The sequence below is a fragment of the Leiobunum rupestre genome, chromosome 1, assembly GCF_980474605.1.
Source record: "Leiobunum rupestre chromosome 1, qqLeiRupe1.1.hap1, whole genome shotgun sequence".
Lineage (NCBI taxonomy): Eukaryota > Metazoa > Arthropoda > Arachnida > Opiliones > Sclerosomatidae > Leiobunum > Leiobunum rupestre.
Genome location: NC_143384.1, coordinates 15,470,224 through 15,493,858, shown reverse-complemented (window position 1 = coordinate 15,493,858; position 23,635 = coordinate 15,470,224). Strand labels below are relative to the sequence as shown.

Genomic DNA, 23,635 nt, shown 5'->3' with positions numbered 1-23,635 from the left:
CCGGTCGGCTAGAAACGTTCAAGCAATGGGACAACGTACACGTGAACAAGGAAGACTTGGCCCACGCAGGACTTTTCGCCGTAGACTCGGACGGCATAGTCGAATGTTACCTCTGCCACGGACAGTTAGGCAGTTGGGAATCCGGCGACGTACCCCAAACGGAACACGACAAATTTTATCCCAACTGTCCGTCACCCGCCGCTTTGAAGGGCCAAGATATCCCGCCATCCGAAAAATACATCTCCGGCGGAACCACAACCACCCCCGAGGGACCCGGCGACAACGTAATCGTAACTCTTACCATCAAACGCCTCGAGGTAGAACATTTAATGAAAATGCTCGTAAAAACGCTAATTTCAGATGGTTCGTTTCAACCCTTTGAGTGAACTTTGGTATATACCCTACGAAGATCGACGTAATTACCATGATATAAATAAAATACATTTCCAAAGACGTATTTTCAATGTAAATCGTATTATACAGCCTCTACTCGAAAAATATATAAATAAAACCGTATAATTTGTATACACTCTGCTCTTTTTTTCCAAAACACTTTTACCGATGACCGCCCGCTATTTTACGCTACCCTTAGGGGCCCGAAAGTGTTTGTCGGCGAAAACCAACTCGAATTGTGCCCGACATTAACTATGACGGGTAGGCTGTTTGCATAACATCGTTTCACCGCCATAGGGGCAGATAACCTATTGACCTAAAATGGGTTAGCACCTGGGTTTTATGGGCTATAACATCGTAAATCAGCTAACCTTTTGACCTAAAATGGGGGTGCCTCCAGCTATTAACTATGACTGGCCGGCTGTTTGCATAACATCGTGTCACCACCATAGGGGCAGATAACCTATTGACCTAACATCGTAAATCAACCCCGTAAATCATCTATTGACCCTAAAATGGGGTGCCTCCAGCTATTGCCCTATTGACCTGCCGAAAATGTACGCAAAATGGGGGCCCCTATAGGGGGTCAGTTTCACACCTATTTAACGGCTGTTTGCATCGTGTCCATAGGGGCAGATAACCCATTGACCTAACATCGTAAATCAGCTAACCTTTTGACCCCCGCCGAAAATGTACGCAAAATGGGGGCCCTATAGGGGCCCGTTTCACCCTTATTTAACGGCTGTTTGCATCGTGTCCATAGGGGCAGATAACCTATTGACCTAACATCGTAAATCAGCTAACCTTTTGACCCCGCCGAATATTGCCGCAAAAGGGGGCCCCTATAGGGGCCCGTTTCCCCCGCCCGCAGGTGCCCCTTATCGGCATACGCACTCCCTTATCTCTAACGCCGGAATTCCCAGGTTTCGGTATTTTGAAATTTTATGGTGGTCTAGTCAATTAATTTGTGATAATGGATCCACCTATAGATCTGTCAATTAATTGCAGACAGTTTAAAGATTTATTAATGGTACGTTTTTAAAACACTAACCATTTTTCATACTTAAAATAAATATTTTAAATGGTTTTAAGATAATAAATTGGACTACATTATAGCTAATTTTCCATTATCAAATGTTACAAATGTTGATCCTATATCTCCAATCAAATCACAGTAGGTATTAATTTGTTATACATAAGTGTGCTCATATTTAAATTAATTTAAATGAAAAATCATACATGTAGGTCCAAAAGGTACGTTCAGCAGAGCTCATCGGACTCACCGATTACTAATCGGTGACATCGGTTTCCTACTGTACGCTTTGTAGCGTTTCCGGTTTTGACGTCACGATAGTCATCGGTTACTCACCGAAGTCATCGGCTGGAGGAGTCGGTTTTTTCGATGACTGACGTCATTTCTGACGTAAAATTACTATAAAAGCTACTTCATTTTAAAAAACACCGTTCAGCAACTTACGACGTCATTATGACGAAAAAGCTCATCGGTGGAAAATATCAAATCCATCGGGTTTTTTTTCGTTGACTGCTGCTGAACGTAGCCAAAGAATCTTCTAAGAAAAAATTTCCTATTCGAACCTACAAAATGTGTAATATAAAATACATTTAACATCAAAATCATCTCGATTCAAACATTTCAACCAGCGGACGCACTTTTATAAAAAAAAAAACATTTTTCAAATACTCCCTATCACTATAACGACTGTCACTGTTGCACCCTTTAAAAATACCACGTTTTTTCATTTAGGATTCTTTTAAATAACTTCCAATTCCAAGAATTTAGGTTAATAACTAACTTTGAGCTGCAAATATTCAACAACAGACTATCGTCGCATCTTGGGTTATTTCACGGCCAACTTAGATCTGATCGCACACTCAGATCTTAGTTGGCCATGAAATAACCCAAGATGCGACGATAGAGTGCAGAACCGTAGACTATGCAACCACGTGATTTGACCCTGAAAAGCTCCCCCCCCCCCTATGTGTGTCTTCCCTCCCTCTTCTAACACGGGCCAAAAAATCAGTCGGTACGGGAATAAAACTTTGTAGGTAGCGTTGTAGAAGGCTGACGTCGCTGACCGAGAAATGTCCATCAGTATTTCGTCCATGCTTTATCGGACCAGTCTTCCCACGCCTTCAGTTTGGAGGTCAATTTACAGTATCCTTCTGAACTTCATCACGATTCACGAATACAACTGCTACCCTCTCTCGCCGGAATCTCTAAAAATAACTACCAATTTATTTTCTTATTATTATAAATTCATGCTAATTTATTCAACAAGGAACGACACGTAGGTCACTATCGCAATTTAAAATGCTATGTATCAAAGGGATTGAAACTTACTAAAGTTCACAGGATACTCTCCTTCTAGAAAAATCCCTGGCTTCGACCCTTCATGGAGCTCAACACCGAACAGAGGAAATTTGCCAAGAGCAATTTTGAACGGGAGTTTTTCAAGCTGCTCAATAATAGCACATATGATAAGTTAATTCACATTGAAAAGTATTAATTAAAGTTTTTCTACTACTAGGCAAGACTATGGAAAATCTCCGTAATCGTCCCTTACGAAAATGACTTGATTCAATTTTGGACATTGGATCCAATTTTTATCAAGCTATATCCTGAAGGGATCAAATAAGGATCAACTATTTCTTGATCAAATAATCTTTATCAAATTTGGATCCAAAAAAACTTTTAACTAAGAACTGGATCCAAATTTGATCAAAATTGGTTTGATCCAATAGCATTGGATCCAAATTTAGATCCAAATTAATTTGATCAAATAAAATTGTATCAAATTTAGATCCAAAAAAATCTTAACTAAGAATTGGATCCAAGTTTGATCCAAATTAATTTGATCAAATAAAATTGTATAAAATTTGGATCCAAAAAATCTTTTAAGTAAGAATTGGATACAAGTTTTATCCAAATAGGTTTGATCAAATAAAATTGTTCCAAATTTAGATCCAAAAAATCTTTTAACTAAGAATTGGATCCAAGTTTCATCCAAATATATTTGATCAAATAAAACTATATCAAATTTGAATCAAAAAATCTTTTAACTAACGTAAGAATTGGATCCAAGTTTGATCTATATTGTTTTGATCAAATAGCATTGGATAAAATTTGGATCCAAATTAATTTGATCAAATTAATTTATTCAAATAAAATTGTATCAATTTTAGATCCAAAAAATCTTAACTAAGAATTGGATCCAAGTAGGATCCAAATTAATTTGATCAAATAAAATTGTATCAAATTTGGATCCAAAAAATCTTTTAACTAAGAATTGACTCCAAGTTTGATCCAAATTAATTTGATCAAATAAAATTGTATCAAATTTGGATCCAATTGATATTTCGCCGCGACACTTTCTTGGAATCGTGTATGGAATATTGTACGGTGCAGGGCCGTAGCCAGGACATCGATATAGAGCGGGCGAACCATATTTTAGGAGGGGCGAATTGTCCCAAAAGGGGGCGTCGGAGTTGAGTTGCAGAAAAGGCTAGGTCGGGCCTGGTACGGTGTCGTCATGTACCGCCAGCGGTTAGAAACACTGAGAATAACTTAAGCCGTCGGCTTAAATATATTATTTCTAAAATAGATGACGGCACCGTATAATGATAAATGACAGCCGCCGTAAGTGTTTCTAGAAATTGGTCCCAACCGAGACACCATAGTGGATATCAATTGAGTGTTCAAGAATCTAGAGTAAATATTCCTAACTCAATGGTATAAACGTAATTATAGAAGGCGATAGGAGATTAGATGACTACTTTTTATGTCTGGCGAGACCGCCAGAACAATATCGATCTCAGTAAATATATATATTTTTCAATAGTTAAATTTATCGAACAACTGCCAACATTTCGATAAAACTCTACAGCATAGAAATCAGAATGTAACTAGAACGATTTTTGCAATGGACCACGCGCCAATTTGAAACTGGCGGATTAGTCAGTAACGCCCTGCCTTCTACACTCTAGTCGGTACTCTAATAGTTAGCCTTCCCAAAGTTACAGTGACGTCACTCGGTTATGGCCAATTACATTTGTTTGTTTTATTTAATCTACCATCTAAGCCCAACCAGGTGTAAAAACAAGGGATTTGGGTGGGGATATAATTCATTGATTTTGTTAATTATTGTTACATTTACCTCAATTATTTTCGTTTACCGCGTTTTGAGCACTTTGGGCACGTGATATTCTTTGGTCAGTTTCTTCATTTTAGGCCAAAGTAGACTTCTTTTTGCAGGTTTTGTAGGTTTCCTAGCTTTTTGGCCTAAAGATTAGCTTTTCTTTATAGTTTCTTATCGTTTCTTGGCATGATTTGTTATGTATGTAACAAATTTTTCCAAAAATTTTGACAGTTCTCGTCCTTTTGGCTATGGTTAATTCTTACTCACGACTAAGTGAAAAGTGTAGTATCTGCTGTTAAGGTTATTTAATTTTAATTCATGCCACCAAAATTACCTATTTTTCAAGGTATCTCTTTGGATCCCAATTGGATCCAAATCTCTTTGAATGCCAACTGGATCCAAATCTCATTGAATTAAGAGCTGATCAAATCTAATTGGATCAAGACCGGATCCAAATATCATTAGATCCAATCGGGTTCCAAATCTCATTGGATCCCACTTTGATCCAATCTCATTGGATTCCAATATGTATAAAATTGTGATATATATTGGATCCCAACTTAAGAAATTGGATCAAATTGTGATATATATTGGATCCCAATTTACGAAATTGGATCCAATTGGCATTCAAATTTCATAAAATCTATCCTTACTTGATCCAATTTGGATCCCAATTTGATATAAATTGGATCCTAAATTTTATCGAGAGGTCTTAAAGTAAAAACAAAATTGGATCCAACTGTAATTGGATCCCCGTTTGATCTGTCCAATTTTTGATCACATTTGGATCAAATTATGATCCTCCATTTTCGTAAGGGGTATCAATCTCGCACGAGGGGTAAGACACTCTCGGATGACTTGTACACCGAGTTCTAGTACTTAGTACTGTTAAGAGTTCGCGAACTCGTATTAGCACAGTCAGAGGTACGACAGTGTACACCGAGTTCGCGGAGTGACCTACCCCTCGATCTCGCACCGCCAAGAAAGCGTTTCCAAAGTTCACGATTTTCCATAACGAACTCGTGGGCATTCAAATGAAGAGTGACTCCTGTTTAAGGACACCGATAGTTTGACCTATGACCTCCAGACCGAGGATATCTACGTCGACTTTCCAAAGTCCGTCCATCTGTTCGAATTCACGGGGTATCCCGTGACTAATCCTCGTCGCAATGAAATAAATAAAAAGGTGATTAGGAAAATGGAAGCCGGTATTCCGATTCGGGGGTTTTGCGGTCTGCAGAGCATCCTTTCCGAACAGGGAGATAAAAAAAACCGTGAAACGAACAACTCCACGAGTCATATAGCCTAGGGTCATCAACTATTCACCGTCTCTAAAACAAAATGTCACTTAATCCCGGTGATAATAAGTAATCCCTGTTGTAATAAAAGATGCATTGTCGGAGACGGTTTTTAAACCCTATCTTACCATAAACTAAAATGGTTTTAAAATATTTATTTAGTATAGTCTATAGCTAATATGTAAATATTTTTATCTCTCCGAGGGACCTACGTTCCCTAGGACTCTTTTGCCCATCTGTAATTTGAACGTTCCCACGTAGTACATTTACACAGCATTCGACCAACGCTAAACTAGCTTCTCTCCATTTCGCGTTACAAATGCTCGGATAGTTCAAAAGATTTTGTTTTTTCCAAACTCTTTTTGAAATTTGTACGCTCATTTTACTATTTTGGAACGAAAATCGCGGCTTCTTCTCTTGGTAAGATTCCCGTTCGCAGCAGATATTCGTATGAAGTGTTTGGTGTTAAATCGATGAATAAATAGCCGTAAGGTTTGGTCACGGCCTGACGCCAACGATGAATTTGGTATTTGATGGATAAATTTATTATTTAGTATGCTGGACACGTCTCTAGCGGAACGAAATATGACGAGATACTGCGAATTCAGATTGAGAGTTCTCACCTCTTTCCCGTGATAAAACAAATTTTGCATTAAAATCGCTGGTTTAAATTTACTTAGTCTAACAATCCTTCGTGAAACTTGACTGTTGGATTATGATCCAATACCAAATTAAATAACACCGGTTGATATTCCGTGTAACACCAAACTAAACGTTGCGGAGAAGGTGATATTGAGGACTTATTATGCTTAATTAAGCAAGCTATGAAGTGGGAATTCCCACATTGCGTAGGCTCTGATACGGGCCCCCGTAAAATAATGTATCAATGTAGTATTCATTTAAATGAGCTTAACATTAATAAACACAGTTTTAAAATTATTTTTTTGTACTTTTTGTTTTAGTTTTTTTTCAAAATTTTCAGTTCAGTTTATACTTAAAAACAGGGTGACCCTTCACGTTTGCACCTGTCTTTCTCGTATTCTCGATGCCGCCGCTGTGTCGAGAGTGATTCTCTATGCAGTGTGCTTCCTTACCAAACCTATGGGGGATTGGCACCCCATTGTATTGTCCAGAACTCTTCCTTTCTCTCTACTTTGTCCTATGAAATCTGCTTTCTAGTTCAATATAATATATTTTATTTGATCTTTGTACTTTAAAGCTAAATTTTCAGGTATAGATAATAATAATAATAATAATCAGCTAGGCTAATACCACCTTAAGCCCAAGGCATCTTAGCGACTTTTAATACCAATAAATCAAAGGGGTAGTTTACAATGCGTAGGAGGGTGGTGGAAAGCACTTCATGTCACGCGAGCCACTATAACCGTTCACTTCAACATATTTTGATGGAAAGTACAAACCGAAGATCTAGTTTTTTAGATAAATATTTATGATTTATTAATTCAGGAAATATGAAGTCATTAAAGCTTGTTTCCGTGAATCCATCCTATACCTGGAGTTATGCCGTCATTTAATTTCTATGACACTTTAGAGTTTGCCCTGGTTTACCGTAAATGAAGACGGAACTTTAACCGGAGTAACTTCTCACATAATCAAAGATCTAGCATTAAACCTCGATTTCAAGTAAGTTCAATCAAAGTGAGGTTTTGTAACGAAGCGATTACCTACTTATATAATCTTTGATTCAATGTAATTAAATTTCAAAATTAACCGTACAGATTTTCGACTAATATATCTGACGTAATTTTATTTCAATAGTTGCGAGTTTATAATAGCTCCGGATGGGGATTGGGGTCAGAGAAAACCGGACGGAAACTGGACAGGGATAATGGGCTTGATTCAAAGAAACGTTAGTATTGCCCAGTTTTGGGGCTTGTTTGACAATTAACTTATTTTACCCATTAACATTCTCCGTCATTACCTTTGGTCCTCGCTTTAAAAGCGAAAGGTGGAGCCTATTTTCGCTTCCTCATCCACGATCGATCAAATGACTCGAAGTGCCCACAACTTATCTAGCTAAGGTTTATCCGTGACTTTGAGGTAGCATGCACGCCTCTCAAGCAGGATTTTCGAGTCATCATTCGCGATCAATCAAATGACGCGAAGTGCCCACAACTTATCTAGCTAAGGTTTATCCGTGACTTTGAGGTAGCATGCACGCCTCTCAAGCAGGATTTTCGAGTCATCATTCGCGATCAATCAAATGACGCGAAGTGCCCACAACTTATCTAGCTAAGGTTTATCCGTGACTTTGAGGTAGCATGCACGCCTCTCAAGCAGGATTTTCGTGTCCTCATTCGCGATCAATCAAATGACGCGAAGTCCCGGCTGCTTTCCTAGCTAAGGTTTATCCGTGGCTTGGAGGGAGCAGGAATTCGTCTCAAGCGGGAGACTGGCCTTCAAAACCGGGTGTCCAAAGTTATCCTTTTCGTTACCTTTATTTAAAAAAAACCTTTACGTGTTATAGATTTTTATTTTAACGCTTTGTAGTTATGTAATTATACACATTTCATAATACAAATAAACAAGTTTTACAAATAGTATTGAAAATGTTCACTGGAGTGTTATGAGCATGCTACCATCAAGTCACGCCAAAATACATGCAAACCATAGAGAATTTTGGGCGCTTTTGAGTAAACGAAAATAAGGTTGAAATCTGCTTGAAAACGGCCAAAATCGCCAAGGCCCGTATTTCTCTAGATTTTATTTCATTAAAATTTGAATTTAATTGATACAAATTGATCATTTTCGTTCTAGTCTAAGAAAACAATTTAATTAGACTTATTAATCCCTCAAAAGCCAATTATACAGTTTTACCTAGGGTAAAATTCTTGATAAAATTAAATTATCAAAACAGGAAGCGGACATGTTTGCTATCCCGGTGGCGGCGAACATCCGTCGCCAGGAAGTCATCAGGTACAGTGGCGCACCCTTCTACACTGGACAACTGAACATATTGTCCGGAGTTAACCTGAAAGTCAAGGATAACCTTTTCGGACTTTTGGTCACTTTCGACATAGAGGTTGGGGTGTTATTTTTCAAAATATCTGAAAAAATACTTGACTATATATTTTTCTAACCAGGTATGGGCTTTAATCGCATTGTCCATGTTAGTACTGGCCACAACCAGCGAGCTAGTGGATAAAGTGAGCAGCAGGATGGACGGAAAGCAGGGATCCAAAGTGACAGATACAATGGCCATACACTTTTGGAACATTTTGGCGGCTTTTTTTTGCGAGGGTAATTGTTGACATCAAACATTGAAGTTAATCGAGTTGATGGTTCTATATCTTATATAGGAACTCCAAAAAACCCAGAGAAGAATCTTAATAAATTTCTGATTGTAATCTGGTGTCTTTCTGTCCTGACATTGATGTACTCTTTCACGGGTAATTTTCTAATAATCTGCGGTCATCAGTATCATAATAACCATAAGTCTGCCACTTGTAGCAATCTTCGCCACTGACTTATTAGTAAAGGGATTTGCAAATACATAAACCAGAAATTATTTTCTTTCAACCAATCTGATAAAGTCTATAAAATCTAGTTTAACTCCACATAAAATCCGTTTAAATCTAATATTCGAAAAATATTCTTTCTATAGGCGAATCTAGTGCTTTTAATTATCAATTGTATGTTTCGATTCAACAATTAATCATTATTTTGCCAAAATGAGCTATAATTTTCAATTTAAATGCATTTTGAATTTCGTTACTTTTTTAACAAGCGAGCGGAAACAATTACATTCCCGGAAGAAGTGAAATTCGTGAAAGCCCTAAATTGTGGCGTCACTGTGAAGAACGTGTCTAGTAATAAATTCATCCTAGTGCAAGTTCAAGTGTCATAGCTATGGTTATTTTATTCCTTATGTTGGCACTAGATTAAGAGCATTTAACCGATAGCCTTGAATGTTTAGGTCACTTCAAAAGTACGCTAACCGTTCGTAAAGAGCCCAAACAAATTAACAACATCGAAGATTTGGGAAACGCCGAAAACCTGAAAACGTTGGTCTGGAAGGGGTCCTTTTTCGAAAACTTCGTTCGGGTAAACATAAGCCCAAAACACCGTTTGTCAACTACCATTAAGCCAAATCTCATAAGATATATTACCATTTAGCCGAATCCCATTGGGTCTATTACCATTTAGCCGAATCCCATTGGGTCTATTAATATTCCATTGAATCCCATTCGATCTATTTCCATTCAGCCGAATCCCATTGAATCGATTGCCATTCGGTCGAATCCCATTGGATCTATTTCTATTTAGCCGAATCCCATTGAATCGATTGCCATTTAGTCGAATCCCATTGAATAGATTGCCATTCAGCCGAATCTCGTGGGTATATTACCATTCCACTAAATCCCATTGGATATATTAGCATTTCAATGAATCCCATTAGGTCGATTACCATTCAGAAAAATCTAAAACGCTCCTATTCAATTTTCTAACATGGAACCTCCCGTATTCCTCGCTGATCTTCTCATTTGGAAACGACCGTAGCTAAATCCCCCCCCCCCCCGATCTCCTCATTTGGAACCGAGCGTAACTGAATCTCCCCACCGATCTCCTCATTTGGAATCGAGCGTAGCTGAATCCCCTCACCGATCTCCTCAATTGGAACCGAGCGTAACTGAATCCCTCCACCGATCTCCTCATTTGGAATCGAGCGTAGCTGAATCCCCCCACCGATCTCCTCATTTGGAACCGAGCGTAGCTGAATCTCCCCACCAAGCTCCTCATTTGGAACCGAGTGTAAGTGAATCCCCCCCACCGACTCCTCATTTGGAACCGAGCGTAACTGAATTCCCCCACCGATCTCCTCATTTGGAACCGAGCGTAGCTGAATCCCCCCATCGATCTCCTCATTTGGAACCGAGAGTAGCTGAATCCCCCACCGATCTCCTCATTCGGAACCGTTCATAACAGTGGGAAGGAACTCTTCGCGAAAATGTCTTTTTGCATTTATACACATTTTGGTCGAGATGTATACAAAATAACTAAATTGTAAATTCAAAATCATTAACAAAGATGTCCAAACGTCTTCTGTGGCGAATCAAAAACGAACGAAAACGTCTCTGCAAAATGACGTCGTAAAAATAAAAATAACTACTATAAACCGAGCGATATGGAAAATTTGGAACGTGTAATAGTTATTTCCTTATCGAAAAATATTTGATTCCTTCATGTCAGGGATTTTATGAATTACAATTGATTATGAGTTTATGACAAATGGTAAAAATTTACATTTAGTCGGTCCAATGGGAATTCTGTCCAATGTTACTCGACCCCGATGTGGTAATACACCAATAAAAGCCACATCATTTACTAACTCATTTTCATTTAGAAATCGGAGCAAGAATCAATGAAAAAAGTAGCCAAAATGGTCATTCTAAAAAACGGATTCGTCACAATGAATGAAATGTATGCACGCGCTAACTACGAATTGTTGCTAAAAGGTCAAGTAGCGTTTCTGACCGAAGACAGCACCTTGAAATTCTACTTGGGCCTTTTGTGCGCCGAGGTTGAGGGTGGCATTGTGCATATGGCCAAGGAATCGGTCATCCCGGTCCCCCTCTACGTAGGCATGGGCAAACACATGCCCAAAAGTTTCATGGAGAAAGTGGACGAAAGGTATAACAAATTATATGACCAAGGCTTATCGCCACTGATTTTCTATTTGACGTAGAATTTATCGGTACACCGAAACGGGACTAATGTGGAAATGGCTGGACGATATGTACCAGGACTATGGTAAATGCATTGTTAGGGAGGATGCTCAACCGGAGGAAAAGACTTTGGAACTCAAAGATATGCGGATCATTTTCTTACTGTGGTTCATCTCCATAATTATTTCTTTTCTTGGATACTTCTACGAAATTATTGAAAACGCAAGAACGAATCAGAACTTTCATGCTATGAAGAGTGTAGTAGTCCCGGCGATCACTAAAACAGAAATTATCTAATATTTCTTTCTGGTTGAGGATGTTACACCCTGTAGTCTTGTCCCAACTTTCTTACTGGCAGAATTGCTACACCCCCGTAGTCTTGTCCCAAATTTCTTACTGGAAGAATTGCTACACCCCCGTAGTCTTGCCCCAACTTTATCAATGGTTGACGCTGCTACACCCTCGTTGTCTTGCCCCAAATTCCTCACTGGCTGACGCTGCTACCCTCTCATTATTTTCTTGCCACAACTACAGTCTCAGTAGCTGACGCGAGTTTTACTGACGTACACACAGAAATTGCCTGATGTAATTTCATGATTCAGAATTTAAAATGTCACCACTCACGAAAATAAATAATCGGTTTTAGAATTACACTACGATGAGTAGACTATTCTTAATCACTAAATCTAATATAAAAATAATGGTTTGAAGTCCGAAAGGTTCTAATGATCTAATATATGCGGTCTCGGTCTGCGAGTCATACACATATGAAACACTATTGTAACGAATAACTTCGGTTATGAGGAAAAATTAAAAACTCGATTGAACTGCAAATGAAATAAAACATCTTACCTGTTCACTATGAAGCACTTCAAAATTTCTGTAAAATAAATAAATGTGTTAAAAATAGTTTTCAGCTTCCCTTACTCTCAAAAACGCGCTACAATCATTGAAGACTTTCGCGAATTAGTAAATTGCAATCTGCGCTAAATATTGTAGCTAAAACAATGATAAATCTTGATAGGTTCGTAGAAATGGAACTTCAAAGGTCGTCAGAGAGAAAGCTTCTCACATATTAAAAATTTAAAACGGTAGGAGGGATATGCTTTACTTGGAGCTGCCAACCTCTTGGGAAGCTTTTCTAACCGTTAATTTGGAGATCCAGAGCTTTAATAATTAATGCGCAATAACCGCCAAAACCTTATTTCTTTCGATCAATAAAGATTATAGCCGACAATTGAATCATAGCGTGCCTACAATAATTTTTAAATCGCCAACTTATCTAACAACGCGAACGTTTAATGAATAAATAAATAAAACGTCTTGAAAAATACAAAACAACACGATTACGCTTTTAAAATATAGATAGCAAATAATGCAAACTTAGCCAGAGGATTCTTTAAAACTGAAACAACAGTCCTAAGAAACGTCAAAGAGTTTACGTCCGTTACGAAAGGGAGATCTCTTTTGTATCGGCCAAAGATAAGTGCTTCGAAGCATTGTCAAGCTAAGCATAAAATTAAACCCTCAAGCCGGATACCCCGAATGTTTTGTAGCTTTGTTAAATGAATAATAAAACTATCACCGGAGCAATATTATGGGTAATTATAGCTTACTTTTTATAATTTTCTAACAAAACACAGTCAAAATTTACGTTAGCTTACTATGTTCACCTAATTTTTCGACAAATAGACACAACGCGGCTATAAGCATTGACATTTCGGTGATCCGTGTAATATTCTACATTTCAAAATCGTCTTCTAACAGCCGCTACGATTTGATTTTTAATGAAATTAGCTTCAGTTAACGTTCATGTTATAGTGAAATGGAAATAACATGTTTTCTTTATTATTGCACAAATAATTATTTTTAATTCACAACTAACATGTAAATTAAGTGATTGTGACTGTGGTAGACACTGCGATTTTTTAATCCGAACCCCTTTTGAACACATTTGGCGGTAGCATAAGTTCATGTAACATTGAACACGGTTGAAGAGGTAAAAAAGACCAACGACGTTTGGGGAAACTAAAATGTATTTATTTATTAAATTAAACCGATACGCGGTACTTCGGCCGATAGGCCTTCAAGGCGAAGTAACATACGTAGCATAACAACTACAACTATGGCTTTGCCTTTTGTTTTAATGCTAATTTTTACGACACTGACACTTTCAACATGACCTTAAAAATGAAAGAAGTTGTGTATTATCGTAAATCCTTGGAGAATGACGTATGTATAGAATTTTAGCCAATAACACAGTACGCTAAAAATATAGATCTCTAGTCTCTTTTTTTCGGAAATAATCATATTTAATCGTGATTTTATGGCGTTGGGCATTTAAAGGGGCTCCAAAGTTCGGTGGCAAAAAAAAAGAAAATTGAGCATGCTTTTCATTCCCCCCAACCCCTCACTCGGCCTTGGCAGAGGCGGGCAGAGTCAACCATAAATTTCGCACTTTACTGACTTTACACACATTTTGCCACCGAACTTTGGAGCCCCTTTAAGTTAGGTTAGTATAGCCCATTTTCAGAGAATTTATCAAAAACAATAAATTTTGGACTTACTAAAGTTGTCTCGGTTAAATCTGTGAAAAGCAAAACCAATAAATACTAAGGCGTGCCACCCTTACAAAGGCCTAAGCCTCTCTAAGGTATCTTCGGATATTTAGACAATCAGCGTTTGTTTTTTTTTAATTTCTTAAAAGGATGAATGTTCATAATATAACGTTTAACTTTAACACACTAGGCCTAAATATCAGTTTGAAAATGTATCAGCGAATCTAACGGAACTCGTCTTTGGCGGAATTCTCGCATATTTCTGTCACTAGGGGGCTCTGTGCTGAGAACTAAACCTTGACTTTGCCATAACTCTTAAAATTAGTTCGATGATAATTTATGCTAATTTACATACTTATTGTTCTTATGTTACTTATGGCTTTAGTAGTTTCCGATTCCCATTTCGTAGTTGTTGCAAAATAACTATTTAATAACTGTCCCATCTAATAATAATAATAATAATAATAATAATAATAATAATAATCAGCTAAGCTAATACCCAAGGCACCACCTTAGGCCAAAGTCATCAAGCGACTTTTGAAGCCTTTAATTCTTGTGGCCAAGTTACAATGCGTAGGAGGGTGGTGGCAAGCTCTGCATGCCACGCCCTACAATTTAAATGAATAAACACGGTTTTTCAGTTCGAATTTTTGCTATCGATACGGCACTTTTTTCGATTATTATAGTGCATTCAGGGCCGAAGGATAATGTGGGTATGGTGGGTAGAAGTACCCACCCGGGAAATTCCGGTTGGGTATTTTACCCACCCGGAATTGATGTCATCAAAGTCGGTACTATGGGGATAGAGCCACTGCCATTGTCACAGAATAGCTAGGTTTCCACAATTTTCCAGGGACTACGTATTTTTCCTATCCCCTCCTTGATTAAGTTAATTCATTCAGTATAAAAACTGCAGAAGTAAATTTGTAAAATAGGTGATTAAATATTAGTTTTTAATTCTAATGAGACAAGCGTGAATAGTAAAATGCAGTCTTCCCAAAAGGGCAAATCACAACTTAAGCATAGACCTTTGACAAGTCTTTTCATTTCCTACGCGTCCATCCCCTTTCTATTTCTGAAAATACGGTAAAGACTGACTTCTATCGGGAAGTGATGCGGAAGTTAAATACAACACTATCTTTATCTCATGCTTTAAATATCGGTGCTGTTGAAAACTATGCACGCGGCACTGCCCCGATTGAAATAGATTAAAGTAAATCATCAAAATCAAAATTTAAAAATACTTAAAATGACAAAAGCATAATTTTCATAAGTGTATTTAAACGTTAATGTTTGTCGTCATTAGTCTCTTTGTATCAAACATTTATATAAAATAGTTATTAGCTACCTCCCGTTGTGAAGTAGGAATTTTAAGTGCATATGCATACACTATAAATTTTAGAAGGCAAACGATACTAAATGTATATTACATATATGATATTAAGTTGATTATTTGGTTAGTAGTGGGCTCTAATGTAAGTGTTCAAAAAATAAATAACTGATTCTCCCTAAACTGCTTATTTGACACCAAAGCCATAAAGTCTCCATTTATTTTTTAAATAATTGTAATTTAAATAATCGGTGCCTAATTTTTAGGAACGAAGTCTTCTACCACAAATTGGGGTAGTAAAAGTACCCACAGTTGTCAGTACTACGTTTTATAACGTTGTCTCTACCTTTCTATATAATTGAGTTTAAATATTAGTACTCAGATCCTTCAAACATCGTTACACGTAGCCATATGAATTTTAATAGCTACATGAAATCGCGCGTCAAAATATTTGGAAAAATTGTTGAATCAGATCCTTTCCGAAAATGCAGTACAGTTTTTGCATTGCGCAATTAATACTATGTAATAATAAATTTGAATAATACTAAATTTTTGTAGTTTTTACCTCTATCAATTTCTCTTAATTAGTATTATATAGGCCTATCTTTTTATGTAGGATAACCCAATAAATCCGCCCCCCCCCCTTCTTCTGACTACCCACCCGAGATTAACACGATCCGCCGGCCCTGAGTGCATTTAAGACAATTAATTTATTAACAAGTCTGAAAGGGGATGCAAAACGTAAAACCAAACCCGAAATGTTAATTAACCTTTTTTTTGCGTAGTAAGAAATCAACGATGGTGTTTTACAAAATTGGTATAGACTTTGTTTCGCGTCAAAATGTGATTGCCACCATTTGGCACAAACCACGACTATTATGGTTATGGTTGATAATAGATAGGCGCAGTATATTTTCTTTGCTTCTACTTACAGCAAGAAAATTACCATTAAATTTTATTATCTTGAACAACTTGTTTTTAACTTAACTAGCGTTAATCACTAAAATGTAAAATTCTGAATTCATTGATCCCCCATAACCGCAAAAGTTCTTACTCACTTTAAATGTTGGCAGATTGCCAGTGACTAGATTTACTCCTTGTGTAGGACCTGTGCACCATTACCCCCGTAATATTTCCTCAATTCCTAAAGCGGCACCGAAGCAGCGCCGAAATAATTAACTTTATATTTAAATCAAATAATTGATAATTAAATCTAACCGAAAATAACTTACAATTTGAAAAGGAGGAAATTTAAAATGTCAGGAATCCAATGGCGGTTTCAAAATGCGTACAATACGAGTATAGTTTTTTCACTAGAACTGATGGTATTTTCCATGTGACTGCTCGAAGATCGCTCCGAATCCGATTTGAGTTATTTTATTTACGAACTAAAAAGGAACTGCGTAAAAAAAGCCCGGAACGAGCAGAGCGCTTTGGAACACGCAAAAAAATATTGCTCCGAAAACTATATCGATCCGTTGATCTGTCGATCTCAGAGCACCCGTGAGCAGTAAATGGAACACGAGATTATGAATCGGGGGAGATCTGAGCACGCAAATATGGAACGTGAAAAGTTGATCGGTGCGATCTGGAACATTCGAAAGCAGTCAATGGAAAACGCTATAACACTGCAAAATGTTCTCATTTCTAACATTCGGAGCTAAAATTCAGCTTTGAAATTCTGAAACTCTTCAAAACTACACGAGCTCAAACCTGAAGGCTTGTTAAAGGTTCCACTCGAATTTAGGAATAGTAAGTAAAATTAAAGTGTAGGTGTTTAAATGACCTCTTTATGGGATTTCAGAGTTGGGTGTCCAACTTGTTGAAATGTTGCCCGGGAATAGTTCAGCCAATGCCTAAGAATGAGTTCATAAACTCTTTAGTGGGAGAGAAAACGAATCCACAACTGAAGCGGGGAGGCAACATTTCAACAATATGGCCAAGGTTATTTTATAAAAAGAACTATTTTATCAGATTACTGTCTTTACTTCCGCTTTTGATGATGAGTAGCAAGTGTATAACCAATAGAGTGTTGTCATCTGAAACCCTGCGACGTCACCATTGTAATTTGCCTATTGATAAAAAACGGTAACTGTCATGGCGGCCACTATTAACGCTACAGCGTAACAGCTGTGACGTTACAAGTTTTCAAAACCGTATCAGACGACAACACTCTATACTCTGACCTTGACGACTAGTTCACGGTGCATAGTCAATCTCCCCACCAGAACCAGCGAATAGTTTAATTTAGCGTAATAGAGTAGTGTCAGTGCTACGTAACGCAACGTCACCCATGCTTTTTCCTATAGAGAAAAAAACGCGCCTAAAATGGCGGCCATGGCCAAAGCTTCGAGGTGATACTACTCTATAGGAGTAAACCTTTTGTTCCAGAAAAAAAAAACTACCCAATAAAAAGGCGCCTTCTGCATATGGAGGACTCCTAGCTCTTCTTACACAACCATTAGGGTCACTTTAAAAACTATATTAAAATCTGATGATAAAACATGCCCTTTCACCATGGTTACGTTGAGATTAAACGCAGTATTAACTTTAAAGGGCAATGCCAGTCATGATGCAGGTGTGAATCGTATCTTATAGATAAACTGGGTGTGCGCCAATCCCCCTATTATTCCCCCTCTACCTCAAATCCAGGCGTTCTCTAGCTCAGTTCCCCTTAACGTTTCCTTTCCCCCACCAGAGGCGCATGCGCAGATGCTGTTTATGGGACATTCATCCCCCTGCATCGCGACTTGCGTTGCCCTTAAACGTTCCACAAATTTAACATTTCCGCCACCAGGTTTAATAGAAGCTAGGGATGGTTAAAAACAAGCCAAAGCAGACGATTTTTTGATTTAGTTCATATTCTCTTTAACGAGGCACAATGGTGTTTGAGTTTAACTAGTTTAGCTTGACCCCTCCCGAAAAGGACTGAAAAAAATCCAAGATCATGATTGGTTGTATCTGCTATCACGAGGTTTGGAAGAGGAGGAGCTACTCGATTTTCCCCCAGATTTTTCGGGTGGGGTGCATTTGGCCGACTCCGCATTTGGCCGACTCCTCATTTGACCGACTTTTCATTTGGCCGACTGCTCATATGTCCGAATGCCCATTTGGCCGACAGCTCATTTGGTCGACTTTTCGGTCGGCCAAATGAGCAGACCATATGGCCGACTACTCATTAGGCCGACTACTCATTTGGCCGACTACTCTTTTAGCTGAAATTCTGGTCGGCCAAATGAGCAGCCCGTTTGACCGACTGCTCATTTGTCCGACTACTCATTTGACCGACTGCTCGTTTGGCCAACAGCTCGTTTGACCGACTGCTCGTTTGGCCGACTGCTCGTTTGGCCGACTACTCATTTGACCGACTGCTCATTTGGCCGACTGCTCATTTGAACGACTGCTCATTTGAACGACTGCTCATTTGACCGACTGCTCATTTCACTGACTCTTATACTATAGCCTGTCCTTATCTATGTCTTTAGTGTTAGGTTGACTTATAGAACGGGCAATGTATTCTAAGTATTGGCGCCTGACGGCGCCGCGCACTCGCTTCGCTCGAGCGCTGGGGGGGCGCCGATCCGGCCCCCCAGCCCCGTTCTTTATAACCAAGCTGGGCCTTCTAAAACGCGACCTAGAGGACAGTACCTAGCCAAACGCACCTAGTAGCGTCTAAATGACATATGAGCAGTCGGCGAAATGAGTAGTCGGCCAAATGAGTAGTCGGCCAAACGAGTAGTCGGCCAAACGAGTAGTCGGCCAAACGAGCAGTCGGCCAAACGAGCAGTCGGCCAAACGAGCAGTCGGCTAAATGAGTAGTCGGAAAAATGAGCAGTCGGTCTAATGCACTGTCCATTTGGCCGACTGCCCATTTGGCCGAATTCTCAGTCGGCCAAATGGACAGTCGGACAAATGTTCAGTCGGTCAAATGAGCAGTCCATTTGGCCGACTGTCCATATGACCGACTTCTCAGTCGGACAAATGTGCAGTCGGCCAAATGGACAGTCGGCGTAACGTGTATTTTGTGGTCGGCCAAATGAGAAGTCGGCCAAACGAAACTCTCCCGATTTTTCAAACACCTATGTAACCCTTTAATCAATCTACGCGAATACGGCCAATTCGAATATTCGTTAACATTGATAATTTTTAGGCAATACCATGGATGTGGTACGATCTAATAAGCGATGAAAAAGTGAAAAGAGGTCCTATGGTCAATATTTTAACAGATTTGGAGGGTCATTTGGGTGCAAAGTAAGACATGGCTGTAAAAATACAAGCACCTCAGCACATTAACTTAAAAACTTTCGCAGATTTCAATTGCACTTTCAAAAACAACCTATTTGGGGTCTAAAACTCCCAAATGGAACGTGGACCGGATTTTACGGCATGGTGCAAAAACGGGTAATTCTTACTTACCAACTGTTAGGTCTTAAGAAGTATTTAAGGCTTATTTATTAGGTTGTGGATGTCATCCTTATTCCGACAGCAGCTTCTGCGGAAAGGTTGGAACTGGTGGAATTCAGTTATCCATTCTACACTTCGGCTGTTGTCATTTTAGCTGGAGGTTCTACCAATGCACCCAAAAATCTCTTTGGATATGTTATGACTTTTGACAAGGAGGTGTGGTATGGTGTTCTGGTTGTGATTGTGACTCTGATCCTATTATCCTCATACGTCGAATACTTCTACGGTGACGTCAAAACCATATTAGAGGCTGTGCCCAATAACATATTTGATTTTGTGGCCAGTTTCTTCTGGGAAGGTAAGCTCTTTCACTCAACAAATGAGCAGAATCACTGAAGTGTCTTTTTCTTGTAACACAGCTACCGCCAAGAACCCCAAACGCCAGTTAGGACGATTTCTTCTAGGTATGTGGCTACTAGCGACTTTGACCTTAATGAACGCCTTCTCAGGCCAGTTCAAGTCCAGTTTGATGGTGAAAAAAGAGGGCCCTAGAATTGAGAACATCGAAGATCTATCCAATGTCAAGTCAAAGAGAGTTATGGTATGGGCTGGTACCGTTTTTGAGCGCATCATAATGCAGTCTGATTTGGAAAGTCTGAAAAAGGTAGCTCAACTAGTCATCAAGGGAAATGGACTAGTGTCCATGAAAGATATGTACAGTGAGGAGAATTTTCTCAAGGTCAGAGAGGGTATCAACGTTTTCATTACTGAAGAATCGACATTAAAATCGCAACTGGCCAAACAATGTGTCAAAGGGAAAGAGACTCATAGTGCCATTGGAAACCTGTATTTGTCACGAGAAAATGTAGTTCCGGTTCATTTGTACATGGCATTGTCCAAGAATATGGAAGCAGATTTAAGGGGTCGTATAAGCGATAGGTAAGTCCACCTGAATTTCCTTAGCATTTTGGATTTTCCAATAGACTATAATTTTTGTTTTGCAGGTTAATGGCATATTCAGAGGCAGGTTTAGTAAACAAGTGGATTAATGAAGCTTTTGGTGATTGGAAACGCTGCATTGAGAAGGATGATTCCAGCGGAGAACAAGATTTGGGACTTTCCGATTTGGGTTCAGTTTTTGTTTTGTGGGGAATGTTTCTGTCTGTCGCATTTCTGGCATTTGCTTGGGAGTTTCTGAAACGCAAGTAAACCACAGCAACACAAAACGTTTTTAAGGAATTCAAAAAAATGTTAGCTATAAATAATATTTTGAAATATCTGCTCTTTACTTTTCAAACTTACCTAGCTGTAAATTTTCAAATTTAATTTTAATTTCTTATAAAATAACAAAATTATTAAAAAAATTAGTAGACAATTAGCTTTCATGTCAAATTAGGAATCACAATTCAGTTCCAAAATAAATGGGTGAACATTGCAAATTTCTTAAATTTAATAGAACACACATGGGTTGTTTATAAAAAGAGGGCACTGAAATTAAACGAATAGCTTGTCCATCCAGATCTACAAATCATAAACCTTTTTTAATTGTTTAATTTAAAAAAAATTAACAGTGTCCAAAAGAAAATGTAAACAAACCTGAGAAAACTTTTGTGGCGTACTTGCATTGATTTCCAACGAAGTAAACGTGTGGACGAGAAGATAACACAAAAGGATCATCTTCGTGGAATGGATAACTGACTGCAAATCCAAAATTGAAGATTAAATAGAGAGTAATTTAACATTTATAATTACAAAATTTAACTTACAAAGTAAGTCAGGTGTTGTAGGCATTAAATGCCCCCATTTAAGAGTAGATTCCATAATTTCAAGCGGGTCTTCTTTGCCTGAATACTGAGATATTGAAGTAACATTCTGCCCCGACGTTCCCAGAAACCTAAAACAACTAAACTGAATTAACAAAAGTCGGTAATGCTTTGATGGTTTAAGGAAATACCTAGTTCCATCTATGGAAAATTCATACGGGTTTGGTACGAGATTCAATCCATTGGTGTGGCTTGAGCTAGGAAACATTGCTCGAGCAAATGGTTGTTGAGGTAATAATGTCGAAGCTGGGTCTTTATCTCCGGGCATAACATCAACAAACATGGTTGCCTAGATGATTTACAAACTTTGTTATTAAATGAGTTACATAAAATACAAGTTTGTAGATCAAAATAGCTTACCGTTACATCTTTGAGGAATTCGTCAAAAAGCCGTCCACCCTCTACGCTGCCAGCGGCGCTTTTACGGTGTAGTAACTAATAGAAATTTAAAAATATTATATCCATAGTTATTATAAATAAGAAATAAATACCTTATCCAACACAAAAGGTATGTCAACAGAACGACTTATGGCATTTCCTGCAATAATCAATCGTACAAAATTCTCGGTTTCGTACGTTGGAAAATTTCCTTCTAACAGGTTGATAAGAAATGGCAAAACTTTTGCGCATTCAATAGATTTTGCCAACGCTAAACCTGATACAAGTACAATGTATCTGAAAAACAGACGAAATTAAAATTTTTATAATTTGAAAAACAATGTAATTGGCGTACTTATCTTCCTCCGGGATGGGTCTTTCAATATACTTAGGAAGTTGCGCAAAACAAACGTCTATAATGTTGAAAGAACCTGCATCTACCTTTCCTTTCAAGGCTACCATAACACCTGTAACCATATCGTCAACTTTTAAAAGGTCACTTGGGTTAATAGGGAGACGATGCATTTCATCTTCAATAAACAATTTGTCAGTATCACTCTTGTATCTTTGTAGTATAGGTTGCGTAGATATATTATGCTGTTTTAAATAATTTTTAACTATTATTAATATAAATTTGGTAAGTTAGAGTTGAAATCTTACATCTTTGCTAAACTCTTTAAGGGCTCTATATTGAAGGTCCATATGTTTAAATATCATACCAATAACGCAAACTTCAAAGTCATCATTGTTACAATCACTTAAAGGGATGATGGTCTGGTCTTCTCCTAAGATAAAAATTTTAATAGCTTTTTAACATAAAAAATAGTTGGGCTGTCAAGAACATAGTCTTATGTTCAGGGGACTGTCATACCAATTGGCTAGCAATTAAAATAAATGACAACACATACAAAAGTTGAAAGCTACATTTTTATTTTCACCCAAACTGGCAATGTTATTGTCAAGCCCATGAAATAAACCATTGATACTCTACCATACCCCATTTCACTTTGATAACCGCTGTTAATTTTTCACGCATAAGACGCAACCTGGTTAGATAGTATGGGAAAAACTGTCTTTCATAGGATATCTGTTTAATTATATATTTTGTAGATTGGTTTTCATAATTTGAATGCTTCCTTGCAATATTTTGACCATAGACCTCGGGACTTGGATTCACTGTCATTTTTAACTATGTTATTAAAGTAAAATTTCAATTTACGATAGAAAATAGATAGCAAAATGCAAAATAAAGTACTGTACAACCGTAGGAAAGTGTTTCTTTACAAAAGTAATACAATTTATACAAAGCCAAATACCGCGAAAATTGAAATTGGTATCTGCTCCGACGTCTGCTCAAAATAAATTACCCTGAATCAGGCTCGGAAATAAGTTTTTTGATTACGCCTGTAATCAAAGTCAGCCCATAGACATATGAAATAAAAAAGACCCCCGATTTTACACAGAGAGCGTATTCCAGCAAGACCTAGCAGTCGTGAGCAATGAGCATAGATATAATAAAGAAATAGACACCTTACGCGGATTTTGATTTGATAAAAAATACGGGAGCGATAACTAGCAGACAACCGGCAGTTGTTCCGTATTCTTGG

At 38.0% G+C, this 23,635-nt stretch overlaps 3 protein-coding genes across 5 annotated transcripts; 2 read left to right on the top strand and 1 right to left on the bottom strand.

The window, feature by feature from the left end:
* The first annotated feature begins 11,425 nt into the window (after positions 1 to 11,425).
* Positions 11,426 to 11,852, top strand: LOC149961187 (uncharacterized). The gene is made up of 2 exons (XM_090175684.1): positions 11,426 to 11,500; positions 11,556 to 11,852. The coding sequence occupies exons 1-2, from the start codon at positions 11,454 to 11,456 to the stop codon at positions 11,830 to 11,832; spliced, it is 324 nt and encodes a 107-aa protein (XP_090031810.1). The 5' UTR covers positions 11,426 to 11,453; the 3' UTR covers positions 11,833 to 11,852.
* Positions 11,853 to 19,543: 7,691 nt separating this feature from the next.
* On the top strand, positions 19,544 to 21,244 carry LOC149961186 (glutamate receptor U1-like). The gene is made up of 5 exons (XM_090175674.1): positions 19,544 to 19,674; positions 19,734 to 19,824; positions 19,882 to 20,185; positions 20,247 to 20,766; positions 20,832 to 21,244. The coding sequence occupies exons 1-5, from the start codon at positions 19,586 to 19,588 to the stop codon at positions 21,034 to 21,036; spliced, it is 1,209 nt and encodes a 402-aa protein (XP_090031800.1). The 5' UTR covers positions 19,544 to 19,585; the 3' UTR covers positions 21,037 to 21,244.
* Positions 21,137 to 23,485, bottom strand: PolD2 (DNA polymerase delta subunit 2). 3 transcript variants are annotated; one of them, XM_090175658.1, is made up of 10 exons: positions 23,292 to 23,485; positions 23,025 to 23,217; positions 22,689 to 22,813; positions 22,384 to 22,625; positions 22,142 to 22,325; positions 22,011 to 22,085; positions 21,782 to 21,939; positions 21,594 to 21,721; positions 21,424 to 21,525; positions 21,137 to 21,348 (listed from the first exon to the last, which is right to left on the bottom strand). In XM_090175658.1, the coding sequence occupies exons 2-10, from the start codon at positions 23,209 to 23,211 to the stop codon at positions 21,227 to 21,229; spliced, it is 1,323 nt and encodes a 440-aa protein (XP_090031784.1). In that variant the 5' UTR covers positions 23,212 to 23,217; positions 23,292 to 23,485; the 3' UTR covers positions 21,137 to 21,226. The 3 variants fall into 3 exon arrangements, with proteins under 3 accessions (XP_090031784.1, XP_090031778.1, XP_090031792.1); XM_090175652.1 differs by having other exon boundaries at positions 23,345 to 23,485; XM_090175666.1 differs by lacking the exon at positions 23,292 to 23,485 and having other exon boundaries at positions 22,689 to 22,810; positions 23,025 to 23,263.
* Positions 23,486 to 23,635: the final 150 nt, after the last annotated feature.

Excerpts from the sequence above, each read along its gene's own strand:
- LOC149961187 (XM_090175684.1), top strand. The coding sequence starts at position 11,454 with ATGGGCAAACACATGCCCAAAAGTTTCATGGAGAAAGTGGACGAAAG. Across the intron at positions 11,501-11,555 it reads ATGGAGAAAGTGGACGAAAG|AATTTATCGGTACACCGAAA; the intron begins GTATAACAAATT and ends TATTTGACGTAG.
- LOC149961186 (XM_090175674.1), top strand. The coding sequence starts at position 19,586 with ATGTGGTACGATCTAATAAGCGATGAAAAAGTGAAAAGAGGTCCTATG. Across the intron at positions 19,825-19,881 it reads ACGGCATGGTGCAAAAACGG|GTTGTGGATGTCATCCTTAT; the intron begins GTAATTCTTACT and ends CTTATTTATTAG. Across the intron at positions 20,186-20,246 it reads GGCCAGTTTCTTCTGGGAAG|CTACCGCCAAGAACCCCAAA; the intron begins GTAAGCTCTTTC and ends CTTGTAACACAG.
- PolD2 (XM_090175658.1), bottom strand. The coding sequence starts at position 23,211 with ATGACAGTGAATCCAAGTCCCGAGGTCTATGGTCAAAATATTGCAAGG. Across the intron at positions 22,814-23,024 it reads GGTTATCAAAGTGAAATGGG|GAGAAGACCAGACCATCATC; the intron begins GTATGGTAGAGT and ends TTTTTATCTTAG. Across the intron at positions 21,526-21,593 it reads TACAACACCTGACTTACTTT|TCAGTTATCCATTCCACGAA; the intron begins GTAAGTTAAATT and ends TTGGATTTGCAG.